The 26,122-nt window shown below is 39.8% G+C and overlaps 1 protein-coding gene, 1 pseudogene and 1 gene segment (V, D, J or C); 1 reads left to right on the top strand and 2 right to left on the bottom strand.

Moving 5' to 3' along the window:
* Positions 1 to 1,244: 1,244 nt before the first annotated feature.
* Positions 1,245 to 5,295, bottom strand: LOC146960031 (immunoglobulin lambda-1 light chain-like; annotated as a pseudogene).
* Positions 5,296 to 8,664: 3,369 nt separating this feature from the next.
* LOC146960030 (T-cell receptor gamma chain V region V108A-like) lies at positions 8,665 to 11,471 on the top strand. The segment is given in 2 exon segments: positions 8,665 to 9,270; positions 11,095 to 11,471. Coding segments are annotated over 2 exon segments (567 nt in total).
* Positions 11,472 to 20,572: 9,101 nt separating this feature from the next.
* On the bottom strand, positions 20,573 to 24,728 carry LOC146960029 (immunoglobulin lambda-1 light chain-like). The gene is made up of 6 exons (XM_085772689.1): positions 24,146 to 24,728; positions 24,083 to 24,087; positions 23,484 to 23,525; positions 21,575 to 21,874; positions 21,368 to 21,442; positions 20,573 to 20,869 (listed from the first exon to the last, which is right to left on the bottom strand). The coding sequence occupies exons 1-6, from the start codon at positions 24,463 to 24,465 to the stop codon at positions 20,706 to 20,708; spliced, it is 906 nt and encodes a 301-aa protein (XP_085628815.1). The 5' UTR covers positions 24,466 to 24,728; the 3' UTR covers positions 20,573 to 20,705.
* Between the last annotated feature and the right edge of the window lie 1,394 nt (positions 24,729 to 26,122).

Genomic DNA, 26,122 nt, shown 5'->3' with positions numbered 1-26,122 from the left:
TTATTTATTTAACCTGGATATTTCAAATGGCTCATAAATGATTTCATGTTCATGGTTTTGAAATTTGCCATTTTGTTTGTGTGAGTAAACAACAGTGTCATCAGCGTAGAGTTGTACGTCCACAGTGTAAAAGTTGATAAAGATGCTTCATGTTTAAGTTTAATGATAAAAACACCCAAATCTGATTATTTTTGGCAGATCCTCTCCCATGGAGTAGAGTCAGTTTTACAACATCAAACATGAAATAAATCAGACTCCATTGGTTGTTAAATCTCCTCCACTGCTTCCCTGTGTGCTCCCACACAGCCTGTTAGGATAAACTCTGTAGTCTGAACATGAGTTGACTGATTGTGTTGAGTGACATGAATCAAAAACACAACAACACACCTCTGTGCAGTTAACACTTCATTGTTGTGTGGAATTAGCTTCTGCTGAATATTGACATTATTACTTTGAGACGATCCCAACAAATCCTGTAAAAATGACCCAGTTATTTTCTCAGGTAAAAAACACAAAGCTGGTGCATTTGAACGCATCATCAGGTTTGTGTTGGCTCATGTTCTGTCACATGTGAGTGTCGCCTCATGACTCTTAAAGAACTGGGTTCATGGTTCAGTAAAACTAACACAGACACAATTTCTGTGTTTTTATTTCAAACAGGTGGAAAAATGCTGTTTACTTTGTTTTTAACACAACAGTAACACAATGCTGTGTGTGACTGGACCTCCATCTTTGAATGAGCTGCAAGTGTCAATAAATCTGATCATTATAACTGAGTCTGTTTACAATTATTTATATATTAAAACAAAATCTGATTCAATAAAAACAAAGTTGTTAATCAAAAGCAAAAACTCCAATTTATTGATATATTGAGAATTTTACAGTGAATGAATTTGGCAACAGCCACACAGCAGAAAATATTAAAAAGAAACATGAGAAAGTAAAATAAACAATAATCAAAAGGATATTTACCAGACAAATTATAGTTCAGTGAAGTTGATATATAATATTGAATATGTCACGAAAAAGTGGATAAAGAACAGTAAAGTAAAGAGTTTAAATTTAACAAATGTACATAGCCTATTTGTGTTTGACATGTATATAGCTTCAGATCAGTGATAGGCTCTCTGAACTTGATCTCATAACGCCTGTATCTACTTAAGCATGAATATAAAAAATATTTAAAAAAAACATGTTGGATGTAATAATTTCTAACATGTGAATAAAGAGACACATTATTGAATCTGTGATGAAAGAGATAAATGAGATGAAGTGATGAGATGTGATGGAGAGTAAAGTGGAGCAGAAAACAGTCAGTCAGCACGTGTGCAGCTGGTGGACGGTCCCTTGTTTGTGAGGCTCATCAGCAGAGAGAGTCCACAGCAGTACAGCAGACTCTTCACTATCAGCACTGTGTAGAGCAGACAGAGCAGCTTCACCCTGCACTGAGGCTGGAGAGGATCCAGGGGAAGAAGCACTGCAACAGAAAAGGAGTCAACAAGAAATCAGTCAGTGCTCTGCTGCTCTGCTCTCTGTGACAGAGTCTCCACATGAAGCTGAATCACTGCTCAACACAGTCACCGAGCCTTCATCACCTTCTGCTGTCAAGTGGTGCTGACAATTCAAACCACTGCAGCATCACTGAGAGAAAAACACACAGTTTGAAGTTGGACTCAATGAGTTTTTTGTTTCTGTGACCTTTGACCTCACACACTCATTAGATTCATTCTTCATGTATAGAAATATGAATGAGTGGAGACATTGAGTCCAGCGCCCCCAACAGGTGTTGTTAGTCAGATGGTGCAGTGAAAGCTCTGTGACTGGGCTTTGTTGTGCTGTTGGACACTCTAACACAATCAGGGAGTGTATGTTTGAGTCCCTCAGTGATGAGCAGAAAGTGAACAGACTGATATTGGGCCCTAAGTGCAGCAGAGCAGTGGAGCTGTCCCTGCAGAGAGGCAGCAGGTGATCTTACAGTCAGCTTGGTGCAGAGCTGCCAGGCGTGCTGACTCTCTCTCTGGAGGACAGGGAGCTGCTGGAGCTGGAAGCTCTGAAACAGAAAAGGAGTGGGATGTTTGGAGTTGTGGTGAGAAATGTGTGAGCTCTGCTGCTCTGCTCTCTGTGACAGCGTCTCCACATGAAGCTGAATCACTGCTCAACACAGTCACCGAGCCTTCATCACCTTGTAGTGTTTGGGCCTCCACCGTGCCCCCCTCGTGCTTCACGTAGCAGCGGTATTTATACGTGGCGTCCTCTGGCCGGTCCACCAGCAAGATGGCGGCGGAGCGTCCCGACTCTGTGAGCTCCAGCTGCTCTCCATCAGCAGGGGAGGCTCACCGTCCTCCTTGTGTCTTTTCCAGGAGAACTGGACCAGAGGAGGAGACATGGCTGAGGCCACACACAGCAGGGAGCTCTTCCCCTCCAGGTGGGCTCTGGCTGCTGCTGGGTACACGCTCACCACGGGCTTCACCACCTGCTCATCTGAAGTTTGACAGCAGCAACAAGCAGCACAGACACACATTCACACAGTCAACAGCAGCTTCCAGCACTGCACTGCTTTCAGTCTGATCCTGGAAAATACATGGACTCTGATCACTCAACTACTCATCAATACAGCACAGAGGTCCACACACACACTGGTTCACCTGTACATAGAGTTACTGAGCTGCAGCATCTACACATCATGTATCATGGACGTGTTCACTGTTTCATCACAGAGGAGTCGACTTCAAGAAAGACAGAGATGGAAGAAATATTTTTAAATCTTTACATTATTTAAATTGTCTTTTTTATATTTCATTCTCACATTTTATTAATTCAGTGTTAGGTAGCCTATAGTCATACAAAAACAACAACTACTACTACTGTAAGATACACAGTATCAAATACACATATCATCTTAGAAGAATATCATAGAAATGATATTATGTTCCATTAATATTAAAATCAACATTAAATTCATATTTTTTGACAACATATCAATTGAATATTAAAGGGTGCATGTGTTTTTCTTAAATTGACAATGTTTTCAACAGATCAAAAAATATTTAGGCTATTATTATATAAATTGTGATAGATAAAGAATATACAGAACTAACCAAACATTTTATGTTTCCTAAATTTCATGAGGTAATTATAGGCTAATACATTCATCATAATCATATGATTCAGCATTGTAGCATTTACACATCATGTATCATGGACTATTTAATCAGAGAGGAGTCAACATAAAAAAATACAGAGATGGAAAATGATTTTATCTTCACATTATCTAAATCATCTTAATGATATTATATCATCACATTATTATATATATTTATTTAGTTTCAAGAATAATATTAATTTAAAAAAAAACGCTTTGATATAGGCTATAGCAGTTCTATTAAAAAAAGTTCCTATGAACATCAGCCTGTTTAAATTGATATTTTCTGACAACAATAAAATATTGAAAAAGTGTGCATGGATTTTTTCATACATTGTTTCAAGTGTCTCATTCTAGCAGATCAAAATATTTATTATCATATAAATAATGACAGATCAGGAATATACAGGATTAACCAAATGTTCATGTGTTTTTTAATTTTCATTTCATATTAGATAAATAAAGAGAAAAAACAGACTAAAATATTTATACTTTATACTACTTACATACGTTCATATTAATTTTGACTGATTTCATATAACATTTATTTTACTACTATATTTTGTTTTGAGCCTAAATTAAAACAACAGTAAAATTTAGTTACATTCTCTGTTGTATAAAATATATTTATTTTTGATTAGATGAACAGTTTTAACATTTTATAAATTAACTGTGCTGTTAAGGTAACATAATTATAAACGTATAAATCAACGTAATTGTATTTCCAGAATAGTTATATTTTCCTTCTATTCATTAAATTGAGTCTACTTTATTAATTTTCAAATATCAAATATGTGTAATATTTTAATAGATTCATCTATTTCTCCTAAAGTTGTTTATTTTTGTTAAAATGAATATTTCTTTGAATTTCTGACTTCAAACACATTTTCAACTTCTTCAACAAAACAACTGAAGGAAAAAAGAAGAAGTTTGTTCTTACCTGTTACAAACAGTTTAGTCCCAGAGCCAAAGATGTCGTACGTCCCCCACACAGTGAGAAAGACTAATACAAAAACCTGCTGCTGCTGAATGTGTCAGCTGAGGCGACACATTATGAACCAGGATCATGTTTCAGCTCCATCATGTGTTTCTCTAATGTTCATATCAACATGACATGGTCTCTTGTTGTTTTTCCTTTTTGTTCACACTCAAATATCTCAACAAATATTCCCATTGAAACTGGTTCAGACGTTCATGTTCCCCTCAGGATGAAGCTGCTCACTTTGCTGAACCTCTGAATCTTCATCTGGCGCCACCATCAGGTCACATTTCACTTTGTCCAATACTTTGGTTTCTGGTCAAACATCCGGAGAGCTCCAGACCTCTTATTGTTTTAGTAGTTGTTCTTGTTTTGTCTTCATCTTGTTTTGTCGTTGAGCTTGTGTGTTTCTTCTTTGTCGTCACTGTGGGGAACAACAGGAAACCTGCTGAAATATCTGATGAAAACATGAATCAATATCATAGAAAAGTCTTGAAAAGGCGTCTGAGCTGCAGGTGAAACATGTGAACGTGGTCTGTGGTCGACTGCTCTCTTCCTGTCACTACCACTGTTTGACTTGTGTTCATCTGGAGGTTTTTGTACAGGCTGCACGGATCTTTTCTCACTGTGGGGAACACTCTTCCAACAGGAGCAGTAGTAGGAGGCTGAATGAGAGACTTTAACTTTCTTTATCTCCAACTCACAGCCGTTCTTTTTCCTAACTGCTATGAAATCATTTTTCTGAGAAGTGTCGTAATCTGACTTCACGTCGCCATTATTTCTATTGATACGAAGAATCAGTCTGAATGTTTCCGTCTCTTTCTTCTGGTACCAGCGTACATAGGTACACCGTTTAGTTCCTCCACAGCTGAATGAGACAGATTCATCAACTCTCCTGGTCAATGATAACTGGTCCTGAATCAGCTCCTCTGCTGCCATGGTAACCAGCGCTGTAGAGACACAGACAGGTAGATGAAGGTGAGTGTGTGAGTGTTAGTGACAGGTTGAGTGTGTTGGCTCCTGGTTGTGTGGAAACACTCACCTGAACACAGACAGCACAGAGCAGCAGCTGGGAGGAAAAGCATTTTGTGCTGTGGTGTTTCCTCTGGTGAACCTGGGGAGAAGTGGAGCTCTGATGCAGCCGAGGACAAACAAGGACGAGCTGTGAGCTGAGACGAGGCCACGTGGTTTGTAACGGCTCCTCGAAGCTCCCATCAGCCCCCTTGGCTCACACAGGATGTTGTGTGGTTTTCCTCTGAGTGGGAGTTTTTTTCACAGAGAAAGAAATGACATTTTCTTCCTCATTCTAGATCACATTTTTCACTTCAACTCCTCAACTTTTATTTATTCTCACTCTTTTTTCTGAATGATGATTTTTCCCAGACTTCTTCTCAGACCAGTTTCTCTGAGTGAAAAGTTTCTTGCTCTGGATTTTAAATGTGAAAGCAGATAAAAGAAAAAAAAAGTGTGTCACCATGATGCAGAAACACAACAACACATTCAGCTTGGTGGTGAAGTAACACTGTCACTTGTTGTTGAACAGCTGTGAAGGAAACACAAAAGTACAAATCCACAGAGCCCCTCAGCTGTGATTTTAACCCTTCAACTTCCCTTCACTTTATTCACTTCACTTCAATAACATCAGTCACTTTCTTCTATGGACTTGAATTATCATGATTTTCTTCCACTGATGAAATATCCAAAGTTCAGACTCCATCAAAAGTCAAAAGAGCTCAAGGCAAAGATAAAAACAAATTCACATCTAGTTTGTTTTGAGTAAAAAATTATTTAAAACCAACTTGAGTTCATGTCTCAGTTTTTGATGAGCTCCTCTCTGTTGCCACCGACTGTCAGGAGTCAAACCTTCACACTGCTGCTCTCTGCTGGTTGAGACAACACACTGCTTCATCTCCACACACTTCCACTTGTAGACTGTATTTTATTTAAAGCAGTACATTTTATCAGTATTTTTGATGTAAATCACACTGACTCCACCTTTAATGAGATGTCTTCTATAAATGGAGTCCTCTGCTGCTCCTGTTGCTCTAATGAATAAGACTCAAGATTCAAGATTTTTCTTTTTGTCGTTCCTTGTCCACTTCGTACATTAGAATAAGAACATAATGAGAACAGATAACATAAAAACATGAGACATATCGGTGGAACATCAGCCTGAGCTCAGTGTGTTAAAGTGCTTTCAGTAAAGTGTAAATAGTCGACACACAGCAGCACAGTGTGTAGCTGCTGAACCAGGAGGTGAGGCCATAGGATAAAACAGACTCAATGGTGCCAGTAAAAGGTGGTGAGGAGGGGGAGGGGGAGGCTGCTGTTTTCTGATGGTGGAGGGGACGGAGCTGCTGATGTGGCTTTTTGACAACGGCTGTGGTGTTGGGATTTAGAAACTATATATTTTTTTTTCTAATAAAAGAGTTGTTAAACACTTGAACTGCTCCACCACATCGACAGGACGATGATCAAACAGAGGAAAATAAAGACAGGTGCTGTGGTGTCTCCCAATAACCAGCTCCTTAGTCTCATTTCCATCAATAACCAGGACACTGTCCTCACCACACTTGGTCAGCTCACCACTGTAGTGACGACATGTCCACTGATTAACTGTGTTACCATGACGACAAAAGACCAGCCAGCACCGTGTCATCAGCATGTTTATACAATGGACATCTACAGACAGTTTAGTTTCATCCTGTGTGTGATTTACATCAACAATAATAAACAATATACAACTGTAAGAAATACAGTCTACAAGTGAAGAAGACAGGAAGTGTGTGGAGATGAAGCAGTGTGTTGTCTCAACCAGTCCAGCAGAGAGCAGCAGTGTGAAGGTTTGACTCCTGACAGTCGGTGGCAACAGAGAGGAGCTCATCAAAACCTTTCACCCAAAATAAACTAGATGTGAATTTGTTTTTATTCTTTTGAATTCAGATATAAAGACAAACATCAGATTGTTTTCTTCTTTTCACTGAAACAATATTGTTAAATCTTGTTTAAATGGAGAAACACAGAGTGAAAACAGAGCAGACAAAGTGACGGACTGCTCCTTTAAGAAGTGTGTGATCAGTGTCAGAGTCAGTTCCACCACTTTGAACAGGATTTCTGTTTCTATCGTTGACTCTGTTTCTGAGGATGTGTGATCTCCTGGTGCTGCTGAGCTTTTCTTTCATCACAGTTCATCCCAGACACAATCTGTGACTCTGAGCAGTCGGATCATTTTCACCTTGAACAACTGTTTGAAGAGCGACTGTGTGTTCTGGTCACGTGGTGAAAATCATCTCTTCACAGTCGTAGACAGGAGCCACATCAGTCCACGACTCCTCCCACTGTGTTTGTGTGATGGATTTGACACAATGAGCATCGACACTGGTCCAGACAAAGGTCCAGTCTGCAGGTCCAGAGGGGGGACATGTGGATTCAGTCGGACACTTCACAGGACCGTCCTCTGGCTTCGTCTTCACACACTCATCATTCAAAGCAGAACTTTATCTGAAATGTAACTTTACGTAAGATTAAACAAACAAGTGGGACTGAACTTTGGGGAAATGTGAATAAAATGATGCAGCAGAACATTTGATGGAGTCTGAACTTTGGATATTTCATCAGTGGAAGAAAATCATGATAATTCAAGTCCATAGGAACTGACTGATGTTATTGAAGTGAAGTGAATAAAGTGAAGGGAAGTTGAAGGGTTAAAATCACAGCTGAGGGGCTCTGTGGATTTGTACTTTTCCGTCACAGCTGTTCAACAACAAAGTGACAGTGTTACTTCACCACCAAGCTGAATGTGTTGTTGTGTTTCTGCATCATGGTGACACACTTTTTTTTTCTGCTGTCACATTAAAATCCAGAGCAAGAAACTTTTCACTCAGAGAAACTGGTCTGAGAAGAAGTCTGGGAAAAATCATCATTCAGAAAAAAGAGTGAGAATAAATCAAAGATGAAGAGTTGAAGTGATGAAACCTCTACACACAATACTCAGGCTATTGTGCATTTGAGTTTTCACTTTTCCCCCCAATTGAGATTTTTATTTCCCTGGTCTTGTTTGTGTGCAGGAGACGGGAGATTGTGACGAGCTCACATGATCGATCGTTGAGTCTATTGATAACCTGGAACATGATCCAGGCAGTGTGATAGGTGTTGTAATCAGGAAGCCTCAGGAGACCAGAGGTGTAGAAGAGTGGGCCAGAGGGAGCAGTGAAGTCAGACCATGTTACTGCACCAACAACTTTCTTTTGTAAAGATGTAGTTTGATGAGAGAACTTGGGAAAGTGTGACACCATATGATATTGCAGTCGTTGATATGTGGTTGAAAAAGGATCAATATAGAGTGAGGAGAGCAGAGAGAGGAAGAAAATGACTTCAATTGAAAAATAAACCTGTATAATTTGTTAATTAAAACATCAATGAGACTCTTAAAGTTAATTAATTTATGGATACCCAGACATTTAGTTGATTTTACTCTCTGTGTCTTTAACGTTGAAAACCTCCCACTCAGAGGAAAACCACACAACATCCTGTGTGAGCCAAGGGGGCTGATGGGAGCTTTGAGGAGCCGTTACAAACCACGTGGCCTCGTCTCAGCTCACAGCTCGTCCTTGTTTGTCCTCGGCTGCATCAGAGCTCCACTTCTCCCCAGGTTCACCAGAGGAAACACCACAGCACAAAATGCTTTTCCTCCCAGCTGCTGCTCTGTGCTGTCTGTGTTCAGGTGAGTGTTTCCACACAACCAGGAGCCAACACACTCAACCTGTCACTAACACTCACACACTCACCTTCATCTACCTGTCTGTGTCTCTACAGCGCTGGTTACCATGGCAGCAGAGGTGATGCTGATTCAGGACCAGTTATCATTGACCAGGAGAGTTGATGAATCTGTCTCATTCAGCTGTGGACGAACTGACCGGTGTGACTATCCTTGGGTATACTGGTACCAGAAGAAAGAGACAGAAACATTCACAGTGATTCTCCGTATTGACAGAGATAGTGGCACCATACGCCGAGGTTACGGCCATCCTCAGAAAGATGATTTCACACCTGTTAATAAACAGAACGGCTGTGAGTTGAAGATAGAGAAAGTTAAATTCTCTCATTCAGCCTCCTACTACTGCTCCTGTTGGAAGGATGATGGCCCACAGTGAGAAAAGATCCGTGCCGCCTGTACAAAAACCTCCAGATGAACACAAGTCAAACAGTGGTAGTGACAGGAAGAGAGCAGTCGACCACAGACCACGTTCACATGTTTCACCTGCAGCTCAGACGCCTTTTCAAGACTTTTCTATGATATTGATTCATGTTTTCATCAGATATTTCAGCAGGTTTCCTGTTGTTCCCCACAGTGACGACAAAGAAGAAACACACAAGCTCAACGACAAAACAAGATGAAGACAAAACAAGAAAAACTACTAAAACAATAAGAGGTCTGGAGCTCTCCGGATGTTTGACCAGAAACCAAAGTATTGGACAAAGTGAAATGTGACCTGATGGTGGCGCCAGATGAAGATTCAGAGGTTCAGCAAAGTGAGCAGCTTCATCCTGAGGGGAACATGAACGTCTGAACCAGTTTCAATGGGAATATTTGTTGAGATATTTGAGTGTGAACAAAAAGGAAAAACAACAAGAGACCATGTCATGAACATTAGAGAAACACATGATGGAGCTGAAACATGATCCTGGTTCATAATGTGTCGCCTCAGCTGACACATTCAGCAGCAGCAGGTTTTTGTATTAGTCTTTCTCACTGTGGGAACGACATCCCCTACCTCATATTTGGCTCAACTGGAACTAAACTGTTTGTAACACGAACAAGAACAAACAAACTTTTATTTTCCTTCAGTTGTTTTGTTGAAGTAGTTGAAAATGAGTTTGAAGTCAGAACTTTCAAAGAAATATTTTTTCTAAAAAAAATAAACAACTTGAGAAGAAAATAATTAATTAAAAAATATGACATGTTATAATTACACATATTGGATTATATTTAAAATTTAAGAAAGAAGGTGAAATGTAGTAGAATAACATTGAATTATTCTGTGTATATAAAGCACGTTGATCTAAACTGTTATAATTATGTCTCCTTAATTAACAGTACAGTTGATTTGTAAAATCTCAAAACTATTCATCTTGTCAATAAGAACGCATTTTATATAACAGAGAATGTAACAAATGTTACTGTTTTTTTCATGTAAAATGAAAATGCAGTAGCCTAGTCATTTGGTATCATGTAAAATTAGTCATCATTTATAAATACTTATATAAATGTTTCTTTCTGTTTCTCATTACTGTAGAATTTATCTAAATTTGTTCAGGTTTTAATATTTGAATAACATGATTATATTGTATTATATGATTGTATTATAGCCTATAATTACCAAATAAAAATAGCAAACATTAAGGCTTGGTATGTTCTGTAAATTCTTCATACATATATTTGATCTGTTTGAATTACACATTGAAAACATTCTAAATATAAGAAAAAATACATGCACACTTCTCTAATATTTAATTCAGAAAATATCAATTAAAACAGGTTGATTTTCATATTAATAGAATATTCCTACTATATTGTATATATATATATGTTATCATATTTCAATGATAACATGTTTCTTTGATACTGTGTATCTTACAGTTTTTTTTGTAATTACACCTAAAACTAAATTAATTTCATGATAAAATGTGAGGATAAAATTAAATAATGACAATTTAAATAAAAGAAAGATTTTAAAATCTTTTTCCATCTCTGTCTTCCTTGAAGTCGACTCCTCTGTGATGAAACAGTGAACACGTCCATGATACATGATGTGTAGATGCTGCAGCTCAGTAACTCTATGTACAGGTGAACCAGTGTGTGTGTGGACCTCTGTGCTGTATTGATGAGTAGTTGAGTGATCAGAGTCCATGTATTTTCCAGGATCAGACTGAAAGCAGTGCAGTGCTGGAAGCTGCTGTTGACTGTGTGAATGTGTGTCTGTGCTGCTTGTTGCTGCTGTCAAACTTCAGATGAGCAGGTGGTGAAGCCCGTGGTGAGCGTGTACCCAGCAGCAGCCAGAGCCCACCTGGAGGGGAAGAGCTCCCTGCTGTGTGTGGCCTCAGCCATGTCTCCTCCTCTGGTCCAGTTCTCCTGGAAAAGACACAAGGAGGACGGTGAGCCTTCCCCTGCTGATGGAGAGCAGCTGGAGCTCACAGAGTCGGGACGCCACGTATAAATACCGCTGCTACGTGAAGCACGAGGGGGGCACGGTGGAGGCCCAAACACTACAAGGTGATGAAGGCTCGGTGACTGTGTTGAGCAGTGATTCAGCTTCATGTGGAGACGCTGTCACAGAGAGCAGAGCAGCAGAGCTCACACATTTCTCACTACAACTCCAAACATCCCACTCCTTTTCTGTTTCAGAGCTTCCAGCTCCAGCAGCTCCCTGTCCTCCAGAGAGAGAGTCAGCACGCCTGGCAGCTCTGCACCAAGCTGACTGTAAGATCACCTGCTGCCTCTCTGCAGGGACAGCTCCACTGCTCTGCTGCACTTAGGGCCCAATATCAGTCTGTTCACTTTCTGCTCATCACTGAGGGACTCAAACATACACTCCCTGATTGTGTTAGAGTGTCCAACAGCACAACAAAGCCCAGTCACAGAGCTTTCACTGCACCATCTGACTAACAACACCTGTTGGGGGCGCTGTACTCAATGTCTCCACTCATTCATATTTCTATAGATGAAGAATGAATCTAATGAGTGTGTGAGGTCAAAGGTCACAGAAACAAAAAACTCAGTGAGTCCAACTTCAAACTGTGTGTTTTTCTCTCAGTGATGCTGCAGTGGTTTGAATTGTCAGCACCACTTGACAGCAGAAGGTGATGAAGGCTTGGTGACTGTGTTGAGCAGTGATTCAGCTTCATGTGGAGACTCTGTCACAGAGAGCAGAGCAGCAGAGCACTGACTGATTTCTTGTTGACTCCTTTTCTGTTGCAGTGCTTCTTCCCCTGGATCCTCTCCAGCCTCAGTGCAGGGTGAAGCTGCTCTGTCTGCTCTACACAGTGCTGATAGTGAAGAGTCTGCTGTACTGCTGTGGACTCTCTCTGCTGATGAGCCTCACAAACAAGGGACCGTCCACCAGCTGCACACGTGCTGACTGACTGTTTTCTGCTCCACTTTACTCTCCATCACATCTCATCACTTCATCTCATTTATCTCTTTCATCACAGATTCAAGTCTGATGTGTCTCTTCATTTTCAGATTATATGATTAGCCTAAAAAAATTAACCCCTCAAAACCAACTGGCCTGTGGGTCCCATTGCTTCATGCTGGGCCCTAAGACATTAAGGTGTTAAACACATATAAATTTATATTTTTACTTAGTAAAGTTGCATTTGTCGTGTTGTGTTATGATGTTGTATTTTATATTTTTCACTTTTACTCATGACGTGTTATCACAGAAATTTATAGTTCATTTAATCTCTTTCATTTCAATATGTTTTATTAATCGGATTCTTTCTTTCTTTCAGTGTTATTGTTTAATTTCAACATCATGTGATTTTGTTTTCATTCTGTATTTCAATAAATCATCAAGAAAAAAACAGTATTGATATTGATCATTTTTCATTACATTACATATTTTCAATGCAGTGCTTCATTTTACATCAGATATGTGCAGTGGCGGCTGGAGGTGAAATTAGTTGGGTGGGCTAATAAATGAATTATACCCATTAAATGGTTAACACAGTAGTAGCTAAAAGTTATATCCCATCTGACTGGCACAAAAGTATAGCAACTAACTAGGCCTACACACTGCATTAAGTAGAAGGGTCTAGTCAAAAAAAAAAAAAAAAAAACTTCACCTGGTTATCTCTCACACTCACTCACACATAGCCTAACGTTACCTACACACACAGTTTCTCTCGCTCTCACACACACGCACGCACACGCACACACAGTCACACACACGACGATAATGCTCAATCAATAAAAATTAAAAAAAGACGATATGCTTATAGCTCATATCGACGGCCTTTGTGGTGCTCCCGGTGGGTTTAGAAACTTTCTTTCATATTAGCAAAGACAGTTTAGAGCAGTAAAGTATGCTAATGCTACCTGTGATGCTAGCGCCTAGCGCCGCTGTTTTCTGTCTTCTCCCTCCCACAACAACACAACTTTTCCTCCGGTTCCTGTCATTGGTCTGAAATAGGGCTGCAGCTATCGAATATTTTAGTAATCGAGTACTCTACTGAAAATTACATCGATTAATCGAGTAATCGGATAAAACGTATTTTTGCTTGGTTAAAGAGCAATTATGAATACACAAGAGAAAATAACATATTTCACTCAATAATGAATGACCAATTGGTTTCCTTTTGTAGAATCAACTGTTTTTATTTCTTAAATTCACAAGCAAGTATTTTCTGGTCTTGAAACATTACTAAAGAGGCGACTGCTGCTAACATAAATAAGAATAAATAAAACACAAATAAAAATAAATTAAATTAAATTACTTTCAAGATATCAAAAATAAATAAAATTAAATTACTTTCAAGATATCAAAAATGTTTTCTGTGGAGATGCTGCAACATGGAAGACGTGCTGCTGTGGTATGCAAGGGCCGTGTTACAACTAGAGTGCCTATAGAGAGACATTTTCTGTCTTTTTGTCGCCTTTTTCTCCCTCAGTCAAACACCCACGTCCGCCCCCCCGTTAAGGTTTCTACCTAATCAACGGTCTCACCGCAACAGATGGTTCACGTCATGATAACTTAAGTATTTTGGCCATTCAAACTTCCACAGTCCATAGTCCTTTTCTTTGTTTGATATTTCAAGAGACTTTGGTTAAGTAGCCTAACCATGGATAGCTCCTAGGCAGGATTGTTCTGCTGTGTTGTCGCCACTCGCCACCGTCCCCCCGTCATCGCGGCCATCGCCTCGCCGCCGCCCCCCTCCCCATCTCCGCCGTCATCCGCGGCGAACGGCCGCGCGGGGGGGGGGGCGTGCACGGTTACGTTCATAGGTTACGTTACGGCGCACGTTGTGCCACATTGAAAGTCCGTGCGGCCGCTTGAACTACAATTAAATTAACGATTCCTCGAGGCAGAAAAAAATCCTCGGACCATTTTTTGTAATCGAGGTACTCGAATTACTCGAGGAATCGTTTCAGCCCTAGTCTGAAAACAGCGGTGTTGGGCTAAATTAAATTAGCCCCAATGACAAGTAAACCAAGGGGGCGGGACATGACGCCTGTCAATCATTGACCCTGCGTCAGCCCGCTGCTGATTGGTCAGAACCGATCGTGGGCTCAATGAAATTAGCCCAAACAGTCGGTCAATGGCGAGGGCGGGACATGGCACCTGTCAATCATCCACAGTCGGAAAATCAATGAGAGCAGACTCGGTGAGCTCGGGCTGATTAAAATTAGCCCATTTAGAGATATCCTGTGTTTTTCTTGAAACTATTTGATATTGTTGCCACTTCGGATTTCACTAAGACTTATAACAATCTTTTGTATATTATTTAGAAAATATTTTTTCTCATCTCTTGTTGTGTAATGCAGGGAGGGCTTAGCCCCACTAGCCCATTGATACCAGCAGTCACTGGATATGTGACACTTTTGAAACTGTACAATTTTTTGGATTAGTGTGTAGAGCCAGTCAACACAAATCCTTTTATCATTTTGCGTATTTTTACACTCAAGGAATCGGTGTTGAAAACTCTCATGATCTCAGATCAAACACTTTAAATTTGGAGTAGCCTACAATTTTCATTGAACATATAATTTTACTTATTGGCAAAATATGACAGGTAAAATATAAAAAAGCAATTCAATTTCGTTTAATGAACAGATTAATGCACATTTAAGTGTAAAATGCTTCATAATAGTGAATAATTTAATTACCTTGGGTGTCCAAGTCAAATAATTTAGTGACCTAATTATGAAAACAATTATCAACAAGAATTATTAATGATTTTGATTCCTAAAAATACACAGGAGAATATCTAATGTACAGCTGATGTTGATTTATATATATACTGTATATGTAAAATATTGACTAGTGGGTGTGACATCACCTAAACTCTGAAAATGTTAATATTGAATTTAAGATAAAATTTTATATTAAAATCTTTTCAAATGGTTGTTTTAAAATGTTTCTACTTTATTTATTTGTCTGTGACTCCTACTTTAACATCATAATCAGTGCATCCACCAACACCTCAGTCAAAATGTCCAGTTTTATTCTCCAGACTCTGAGACTTCAGTTTCTCTTGTGAACTCACTAAAAACTAAACACTTGTCCAATTAGTGTCAGATAATAAAATGGGACCTGAGCAGATCGAGGAGCTTTAATGTGACATTTCCATTGATTATGAAAGATCTTTAACACATTTCTCAGTCAGTGCTGATGACACTGATGTTTACACACACAAATATAACAGCAGGTAAGTTACTTCACATTCAGGTAAAGTTGGAAGTATGAAATTATTCACCAGGGATTTGACATGTGTAGCAGGGGCGTCACTAGGTTTTAAGGACAGGGGGGGCTTAGCCCCCAGTAGATGCACAGGATGTGAGCGAATGTAGTGCGCAAGCACGAACTTTCACAATGGCCCAGAAAAAACACAATATTTAGAATTTAGAGTAAATTTAGAGTATTGAATCATGGGCTAGTTGAATCTAAGAATAAGTAAATGAGTAACTGTGTAAAAGTAGATGCTAAAAAAAAGTGAACCTGAGTAATTTTTCAGGTGTTTGACAATCATGGATATGTCCAGGTGGACTGGAAAACTAATTGTATTTCACTAGTAGCCTGTGTCATAATGGTTATACACTCCATCCAAATACAGCTGTTTTTGGCTCGTTTTGATTTCACCCAGACCTCACTGTTACAATCGGACCAAACGATAGTCAGGTTTGCCAGGTTTTGGAACAGGATTAATTGGAGTGTTCCATGAAGAGGTGGTAGATATGAGTACACCAGCCTGTATAGCAGACCCATGATCGTGTTTCTAATTTTCCAATTCAAATAAGACCAGACAACAGAAATGAAGTGCGACTCCAACTGGAGCAGATATTTATGGTAAAGAGTGCACATTTCACCCTAGAAACCCCTTCATCTTCTACACAACCAGGACCTTCACAAGAAATTTCAGATTTTTTTTTTTCTGAGCTGAAATAGACATTGGGGGGTGGTTTAAATGACTGACCCTGAGAATCATTTTAATTTGAATATTCTGCTTTTATTAGTAGTTTTATTTGGACTAGGTTTTAAAAAATATATACATTTATACCTTGCCTATATTGTTATCATGCTGTTTTTATATATTCCTGTGTCTTACCTGATCTTCTGCATCTTCAGGGCATGTCTCAGTCTGGCCTCTCCCTACAGCATTTCTCTCCCTGTCTGTCTGAGCTGCCTGCAGTGTCACCAGATATCATTAGTATTTTAAATTGATCCACTAAATAATCACTTTTTACTGCTAAATGTTATTTTCTTTAACACAGCCAAGCTATAAAGTACCAGATGAATGTTAACACATTACACACACACACACACACGGCACATGAGACAGACAGAGAGAGAGAGAGAGAGAGAGAGAGAGAGAGAGAGAGAGAGAGAGAGAAACACACACAGGAGTGTTCAGGATCCCCGTTTAAAAGTTTTCCCCACCAGAATCTAGCCGAACTTTGGAGCATTATTTAGCCCGTTTTCTGACAAGCTATCACAACATGGCTGGTACCAACAGAAGCCTAGCATCTCCTGGTTTCATATAATATCTGTATCTTCGCTCTAGCTTTAAAACTGATCCGTTTACAACGCAATTAATATTTCACATGAATTCAAATTTTATCGCGGTCATTTTGACAACACTGCTATTTAGAGATGTAGTAGCTTACTGTCTGATACCTGCAAGTCCTCTTTTAGCTACAGGTGGACTGACTCTCCCTCTGTTGACATCAGAGCTCCTGTAGCCCGTCACTGCAGGCTCGGAGCGGCGCTTCAAACAAGCCGCCGCTACATGGGCGCAACCAACTCACAGCTGGGAGGGGGGTGGTCACACACTCAACAAACTAATTAAATTAAACAAATCAGAAATAACAAGAGACAACTGGGGTTCTTAAAAGGAGAATATATGTCACATATTAAAAAAAAAAAAAAAAGTCACATAATAAAAGAACACCAAATTATTTGGGGGGGCTTAAGAATATTTTAGGGGGGCTTCAGCCCCCCTAAAATAGGCCTAATGACGCCACTGATGTGTAGAAAGTTAAATATGAGACATTATTCCTAAAATACTTTAGAATAAATACCAGTAAACATAAATTATATCATCTTCAACTTGCTAAATGTTGTGTAACATTACAAAGATCCTTCCTGTAATGTCTCTTTATCAGAGTGTGTGTTTGTAGCTGTCGTTGTGTTGTTGAGGTGAAAAGCCACAGCTCACGTTGTGGAGGCTGCAGAGCAGAAAGCCACTCGGTTCGTCTGCTGCAGGAAAGGAAGTGTTGATTGGTTCTCAGAAGTTTTTCAGTCCGTCCTAATAACTAGTGAGAACAGATTCATATCTGCTGCTCTACACACTCATGAACACACTCATCTCTGTGGTTTGTCTATTAGTGACACTTGTTTCCACTGAGCCCTCCACCCACACAGAGTTCATCTGAGCTCACAGACCCACAAACACCACCCACCTGGAGCTCTGGTCCAGCTCATGTTGTCATGGGGATGTGGAGTTTTAGCAGCCGAAGGTCACGTTACATTTGAACCTGCAACAAAGAGCTGCTACACAACTGGTGCAGGTTGTTTGTCAGGAGCCTCCAACAGGACACATAGTTTTCTGATGTGACGTCTCTACAAGTTGATCAAAGACAACTTTCAATTTCTACATTTTGTTTAGTTGCTTAAGTAAATTTACAGTCATTGTATCATTTTCTGAACACTTTTTGAAATTAATTTTTGAGATTGAAACATGTCAGATGTAAACTTATGAATATCTGAATGAATTCATTTCATGATCTTTAAACATCAAATGTTGTTGTACTGTAAAGTTACACTTTCAGTTTCCTGTAAATACTGAGTTTACATTTGTGTTCATTTAAAGTAATGTTATTTATTTAACCTGTATATTTCAAATGGCTCATAAATAATTTCATGTTCATGGTTTTGAAATTTGCTGTTTTATTTGTGTGTGTAAACATCAGTGTCATCAGCGTAGAGTTGTACGTCCACAGTGTAAAAGTTGATAAAGATGCTTCAGGTTTAGGTTTAATGATAAAAACACCCAAATCTTATTATTTTTGGCAGATCCTCTCCCATGGAGTAGAGTCAGTTTTACAACATCAAACATGAAATAAATCAGACTCCATCGGTTGTTAAATCTCCTCCACTGCTTCCCTGTGTGCTCCCACAGCCTGTTAGGATAAACTCTGTACATGAGCTGACTGATTGTGTTGAGTGACATGAATCAAAAACACAGCAACAACACTGTGCAGTTAACACTTCATTGTTGTGTTGAATTAGTTTCTGCTGAATATTGACATTATTACTTTGAGACCTTCAAATTCTTTATGAATGACCCATTTTCTCAGGCACAAAATACAAAAGAAACCTGCTGCATTTGAACGCATCGCAGGTTTGTGTTGGCTCATGTTCTGTCACATGTGAGTGTCGCCTCATGACTCTTAAAGAACTGGGTTCATGGTTCAGTAAAACTAACACAGACACAATTTCTATGTTTTTATTTCAAACAGGTGGAAAAATGCTGTTTATTTTTAACACAACAGTAACACAGTGCTGGATCAGCCCCGGCTGCAGAACCAAATCAAAGGGGGGGCATTACATCTTTTCAGGGGGGCGCACTTTTAAAAAATATTGTAATATCTAATAGAGTGTCGTCGTCCCCCCTTCACAAGTACACACACACACACACACACACACCACTTGCAATAGGGGGGTCTGGGGGCAGTCCCCCAGAAAAAAAAAAAAATAAATAACACATAAATGAGGCATTCTGGTGCACTCTGAGGAGAAATAGGGGGGAAAGACAACATTGCTTCAGATGAAAAAACATATTAAAAAAAACAAACAGATTCAGTAGCCTACTGACTGGGGTTCCTATCATTGTAATGGCAAGAATGGCTAGTGTATGAAACTGGTCTGGGGAGCTGTGGCTGGAGAGCAAAAACAAAACTCAGTTTTTAAATCTTTCGCCCTGGACCAGCCTTCAAGGGCCTGGTTCCTCTGCTTCACCATGGAGCTCACTGTCTCCTTCCACTTCTGCCCTATTTTCATCTTTATGTTGATAGCTGTAGCTACTGTCAGATAGCCTATTAATATAAGACCCACACATGCTTTAGCTTTATACTGCTGAATAATTGGAGCGGACATGTCCTGAGATTTTCAGCCTTCTATGATTATAGAATAAAACCTTTTACAGCATGTACACACGCAGCACGAGCACACACGCACACACACGCGAGCACGCACACACACACAAACACACACGCACGCGAGCACACGCACACTCACACACCTGTTATGGTTCTCCTGCTCAGCTGTCGCTCGTGCCTCAGGTTGCTGCTCTGTCCTACCAGAGGTAGTTTTAGTTTGTGGCGGTGGTCGGAAAAGAATTCCTAATATCCATTGATATCAGTTTTTAATTAGCCTACACGTTTCCTCTCGCTCCGAGACGGCAGTTGAATGTAAACAAACTTCCGCGCGTCACTTGCAGCAGCACGTACGCGTCACGTGACACAAGCCGAGACGTATCTGCCATAATGAATTCAATCATAATGAAATATTTGTTTGTATTTAAAATTTTACTGATTTCAGTTAACTGAATATGAATGAATACAATGCGACACACAAAACAAATTATGACTGCTCCCCAAAAAAAATTCAGCAGGAAAAAAAACTCATTGCTCCTCTGACAGCCAATGGGGGGGCAAGGAGGCACGGGCGGGGGGGCACTGCCCCCCTAATTGACCCCCTGACGCCGGGGCTGTGCTGGATGTGTGTGACTGGACCTCCATCTTTGAATGAGCTGCAAGTGTCAATAAATCTGATCATTATAACTGAGTCTGTTTACAATAATTTCATATTACAACTAAATTTGATTCAATAAAAACAAAGTTGTTAATCAAAAGCAAACACTCCAATTTATTGATATATTGAGAATTTTACAGTGAATGAATGAATTCTGCAGAAAATATTTTTTTTAAAAAATAAGAAAGTAAAATAAACAATAAACAAACCAGAAAAAATATAATTCCGTAAAGCTGATATATAAGTGTAATATTGAATATTGGTAATTCATAATTAAAAGTGGATATAGAACATCTAAAGAGCAATAAAGTAAAGACTTTACATTTAACAAATGGAAATATTTGTGTTCGACATGTGTGATACTCTCTGAACTTGATCTCATAAAGCCTGTATCTACTTAAGCATGAATATAAAGAATAAAAAAGAACTTGTTGGATGTAATAATTTTATAACATGTGAATAAAGAGACACATTAGACTTGAATCTGTGATGAAAGAGATAAATGAGATGAAGTGATGAGATGTGATGGAGAGTAAAGTGGAGCAGAAAACAGTCAGTCAGCACGTGTGCAGCTGGTGGACGGTCCCTTGTTTGTGAGGCTCATCAGCAGAGAGAGTCCACAGCAGTACAGCAGACTCTTCACTATCAGCACTGTGTAGAGCAGACAGAGCAGCTTCACCCTGCACTGAGGCTGGAGAGGATCCAGGGGAAGAAGCACTGCAACAGAAAAGGAGTCAACAAGAAATCAGTCAGTGCTCTGCTGCTCTGCTCTCTGTGACAGAGTCTCCACATGAAGCTGAATCACTGCTCAACACAGTCACCAAGCCTTCATCACCTTCTGCTGTCAAGTGGTGCTGACAATTCAAACCACTGCAGCATCACTGAGAGAAAAACACACAGTTTGAAGTTGGACTCACTGAGTTTTTTGTTTCTGTGACCTTTGACCTCACACACTCATTAGATTCATTCTTCATGTATAGAAATATGAATGAGTGGAGACATTGAGTACAGCGCCCCCAACAGGTGTTGTTAGTCAGATGGAGCAGTGAAAGCTCTGTGACTGGGCTTTGTTGTGCTGTTGGACACTCTAACACAATCAGGGAGTGTATGTTTGAGTCCCTCAGTGATGAGCAGAAAGTGAACAGACTGATATTGGGCCCTAAGTGCAGCAGAGCAGTGGAGCTGTCCCTGCAGAGAGGCAGCAGGTGATCTTACAGTCAGCTTGGTGCAGAGCTGCCAGGCGTGCTGACTCTCTCTCTGGAGGACAGGGAGCTGCTGGAGCTGGAAGCTCTGAAACAGAAAAGGAGTGGGATGTTTGGAGTCGTAGTGAGAAATGTGTGAGCTCTGCTGCTCTGCTCTCTGTGACAGCGTCTCCACATGAAGCTGAATCACTGCTCAACACAGTCACCGAGCCTTCATCACCTTGTAGTGTTTGGGCCTCCACCGTGCCCCCCTCGTGCTTCACGTAGCAGCGGTATTTATACGTGGCGTCCTCTGGCCGGTCCACCAGCAAGATGGCGGCGGAGCGTCCCGACTCTGTGAGCTCCAGCTGCTCTCCATCAGCAGGGGAAGGCTCACCGTCCTCCTTGTGTCTTTTCCAGGAGAACTGGACCAGAGGAGGAGACATGGCTGAGGCCACACACAGCAGGGAGCTCTTCCCCTCCAGGTGGGCTCTGGCTGCTGCTGGGTACACGCTCACCACGGGCTTCACCACCTGCTCATCTGAAGTTTGACAGCAGCAACAAGCAGCACAGACACACATTCACACAGTCAACAGCAGCTTCCAGCACTGCACTGCTTTCAGTCTGATCCTGGAAAATACATGGACTCTGATCACTCAACTACTCATCAATACAGCACAGAGGTCCACACACACACTGGTTCACCTGTACATAGAGTTACTGAGCTGCAGCATCTACACATCATGTATCATGGACGTGTTCACTGTTTCATCACAGAGGAGTCAACCTCAAGACAGACAGAGATGGAGAATGATTTTGAAAAGTTGATATTATTTAAATCGTCTTCACATTATTTTCATATATTTATTTAATAACACAAATAAATAAACAGTGAGATATACCGTATCATCGTAGAAATCATATAATAATTTTCCTTACTATGAAAATCAACCTGTTTAAATTGATATTTTCTGACAACATATGTAAAAAGAATATTGAAACAGTGTATTGTAAGTGCATGTATTTTTTCATACTGTATCTAGATCGTTTTAAATGTTTCATTCTAACAGATCAAATAGGTATATGTATTATCATCTAAATTAAGACAGATTTCAATTAGCCTAACCAAACATAAACAGACAGACTAAAATATTTCTACTTATTAATTTTGGCTAATTTTACACGACCATGTATCTTACTGCGTTTTGTTCCAGCTTACATTAAAACAGTAAAACTTAGTTCTGTTGCATAAAAAGTTTTCATTTTGATTAGATGAACAGTTTTAGCATTCTACAAATTAACTGTGCTGAAAAGTTAATGTAATTATAAACACATTAATCAGTGTTAATTAAATAAACATGATAATTATATTTTCCTTTAATAATGACATTTGAAAAATAGTTATATAATTGTTATATAAAATGCTGTCATACTTTCAGGATCAATAGTTTTAAGATTTTACAAATCAACTGTAGGCTACTGTTAATTAAGGTAACATGATTATAAAAGTCTAGATTCACATACATTATGTATACGAAATCATTAAAATTCCTTCTATTAATTACATTTAATCTACTTTCTTAATTTTTAAATATCATCCAATATGTGTAATTATAATATTTTTAAAGGGACAACGAGGAGTTTTGGAAAAGCGAAGCCTTTTCACACTACATTTATGAGCCTCCGCGCGCACTGTGAAATTCTTTGACCGGCGCAAGACGGACTCATGTTTTCATTCATCAATAATAAAAGTCAGAGGTTCGAAGATGATCACATACCGTCGTAGTTCCGACCATAAACGGCGATTCGGCTGCGTTATTCTCATGACTCGCCACGAAACCAAAAGTAAAGAAATGCTGGTCGGCATCTCCGCCACCACTAATAATAACAAAATAACGATAGAGACAAAACGATATATTTATCGAAAATGGGCCCATTAACAAGTGTGGGTAGCGTAGATTCATCCACATTAACGTGAGACTTTTTTATAACCAAATAGAAACTCCTCGTTGTCCCTTTAACAAATGTATTCATTTCTCTTCAAGTTTTATGTTTTTGTTTAAATTAATATTTCTTTGAAATTCTGACTTCAAACACATTTTCAACTTCATCAATAAAACAACTGAAGTAAGATAAAAGTTTGTTCTTACCTGTTACAAACAGTTTAGTCCCAGAGCCAAAGACCCAGTATCCTCCCACAGTGAGAAAGACTAATACAAAAACCTGCTGCTGCTGAATGTGTCAGCTGAGGCGACACATTATGAACCAGGATCATGTTTCAGCTCCATCATGTGTTTCTCTAATGTTCATATCAACATGACATGGTCTCTTGTTGTTTTTCCTTTTTGTTCACACTCAAATATCTCAACAAATATTCCCATTGAAACTGGTTCAGACGTTCATGTTCCCCTCAGGATGAAGCTGCTCACTTTGCTGAACCTCTGAATCTTCATCTGGCGCCACCATCAGGTCACATTTCACTTTGTCCAATACTTTGGTTTATGGTCAAACATCCGGAGAGCTCCAGACCTCTTATTGTTTTAGTAGTTTTTCTTGTTTTGTCTTCATCTTGTTTTGTCGTTGAGCTTGTGTGTTTCTTCTTTGTCGTCACTGTGGGGAACAACAGGAAACCTGCTGAAATATCTGATGAAAACATGAATCAATATCATAGAAAAGTCTTGAAAAGGCGTCTGAGCTGCAGGTGAAACATGTGAACGTGGTCTGTGGTCGACTGCTCTCTTCCTGTCACTACCACTGTTTGACTTGTGTTCATCTGGAGGTTTTTGTACAGGCGGCACGGATCTTTTCTCACTGTGGGGGATCATCCTTATAACAGGAGCAGTAGTAGGAGGCTGAATGAGAGGGTTTAACTTTCTTTATCTCCAACTCCCAGCCGTTCTTTTTAACAGATGTGAAATCATCTTCCTGAGGATGGCCGTAACCTTTGGTTATGTCGCCATCATCTCTATCAAACCAGAGAATCAGTCTGAATGTTTCCATCTCTCTCTTCTGGTACCAGAGTATTGCAGGGTCATCACACTGGTCAGTTCCTCCACAGCTGAATGAGACAGTATCACCAACTCTCCTGGTCAATGATAACTGGTCCTGAATCAGCATCACCTCTGCTGCCATGGTAACCAGCGCTGTAGAGACACAGACAGGTAGATGAAGGTGAGTGTGTGAGTGTTAGTGACAGGTTGAGTGTGTTGGCTCCTGGTTGTGTGGAAACACTCACCTGAACACAGACAGCACAGAGCAGCAGCTGGGAGGAAAAGCATTTTGTGCTGTGGTGTTTCCTCTGGTGAACCTGGGGAGAAGTGGAGCTCTGATGCAGCCGAGGACAAACAAGGACGAGCTGTGAGCTGAGACGAGGCCACGTGGTTTGTAACGGCTCCTCAAAGCTCCCATCAGCCCCCTTGGCTCACACAGGATGTTGTGTGGTTTTCCTCTGAGTGGGAGGTTTTCAACGTTAAAGACACAGAGGTATCCACAAATTAATCAACTTTAAGAGTCTCACTGATGTTTTAATTATCAAAATATACAGGTTTATTTTTCAAATGAAGACATTTTCTTCCTCTCTCTGCTCTCCTCACTCTATATTGATCCTTTTTCTACCACATATCAACGACTGCAATATCATATGGTGTCACACTTTCCCAAGTTCTCTCATCAAACTACATCTTTACAAAAGAAAGTTGTTGGTGCAGTAACATGGTCTGACTTCACTGCTCCCTCTGGCCCACTCTTCTACACCTCTGGTCTCCTGAGGCTTCCTGATTACAACACCTATCACACTGCCTGGATCATGTTCCAGGTTATCAATAGACTCAACAATCGATCATGTGAGCTCGTCACAATCTCCCATCTCCTGCACACAAACAATACCAGGAAAATAAAAATCTCAGTTGGGGGGAAAAGTGAAAACTCAAATGCACTATAGCCTGAGTATTGTGTGTAGAGGTTTTCATCACTTCAACTCTTCATCTTTGATTTATTCTCACTCTTTTTTCTGAACGATGATTTTTCCCAGACTTCTTCTCAGACCAGTTTCTCTGAGTGAAAAGTTTCTTGCTCTGGATTTTAATGTGACAGCAGAAAAACAAAAGTGTGTCGCCATGATGCAGAAACACAACAACACATTCAGCTTGGTGGTGAAGTAACACTGTCTCTTGTTGTTGAACAGCTGTGACGGAAACACAAAAGTACAAATCCACAGAGCCCCTCAGCTGTGATTTTAACCCTTCAACTTCCCTTCACTTTATTCACTTCACTTCAATAACATCAGTCAGTTTCTATGGACTTGAATTATCATGATTTTCTTCCACTGATGAAATATCCAAAGTTCAGACTCCATCAAAAGTCAAAAGAGCTGAAGGCAAAGATAAAAACAAATTCACATCTAGTTTGTTTTGGGTAAAAAAAACAATTAAAAATCAACTTGAGTTCATGTCTCAGTTTTTGATGAGCTCCTCTCTGTTGCCACCGACTGTCAGGAGTCAAACCTTCACACTCTGCTCTCTGCTGGTTGAGACAACACACTGCTTCATCTCCACACACTTCCACTTGTAGACTGTATTTTTTTTTTTATAGATGCAGTACATTTACAGTAATTCTTATTTTTGATGTAAATCTCTCTGACTCCACCTTTAATGAGATGTCTTCTATAAATGGAGTCCTCTGCTGCTCCTGTTGCTCTAATGAATGAGATTCAATATTTATTTTTTGTAGTTCCTTGTCCACTTTGTACATTAGAATAAGAACATAATGAGAACAGATAACATAAAAACAT

The sequence above is a fragment of the Trachurus japonicus genome, unplaced genomic scaffold, assembly GCF_045865225.1.
Source record: "Trachurus japonicus isolate A0001 unplaced genomic scaffold, Traja_1.0 AP030757.1".
NCBI classification, from domain to species: domain Eukaryota; kingdom Metazoa; phylum Chordata; class Actinopteri; order Carangiformes; family Carangidae; genus Trachurus; species Trachurus japonicus.
This window is presented reverse-complemented; position numbering and strand designations above follow the sequence as displayed.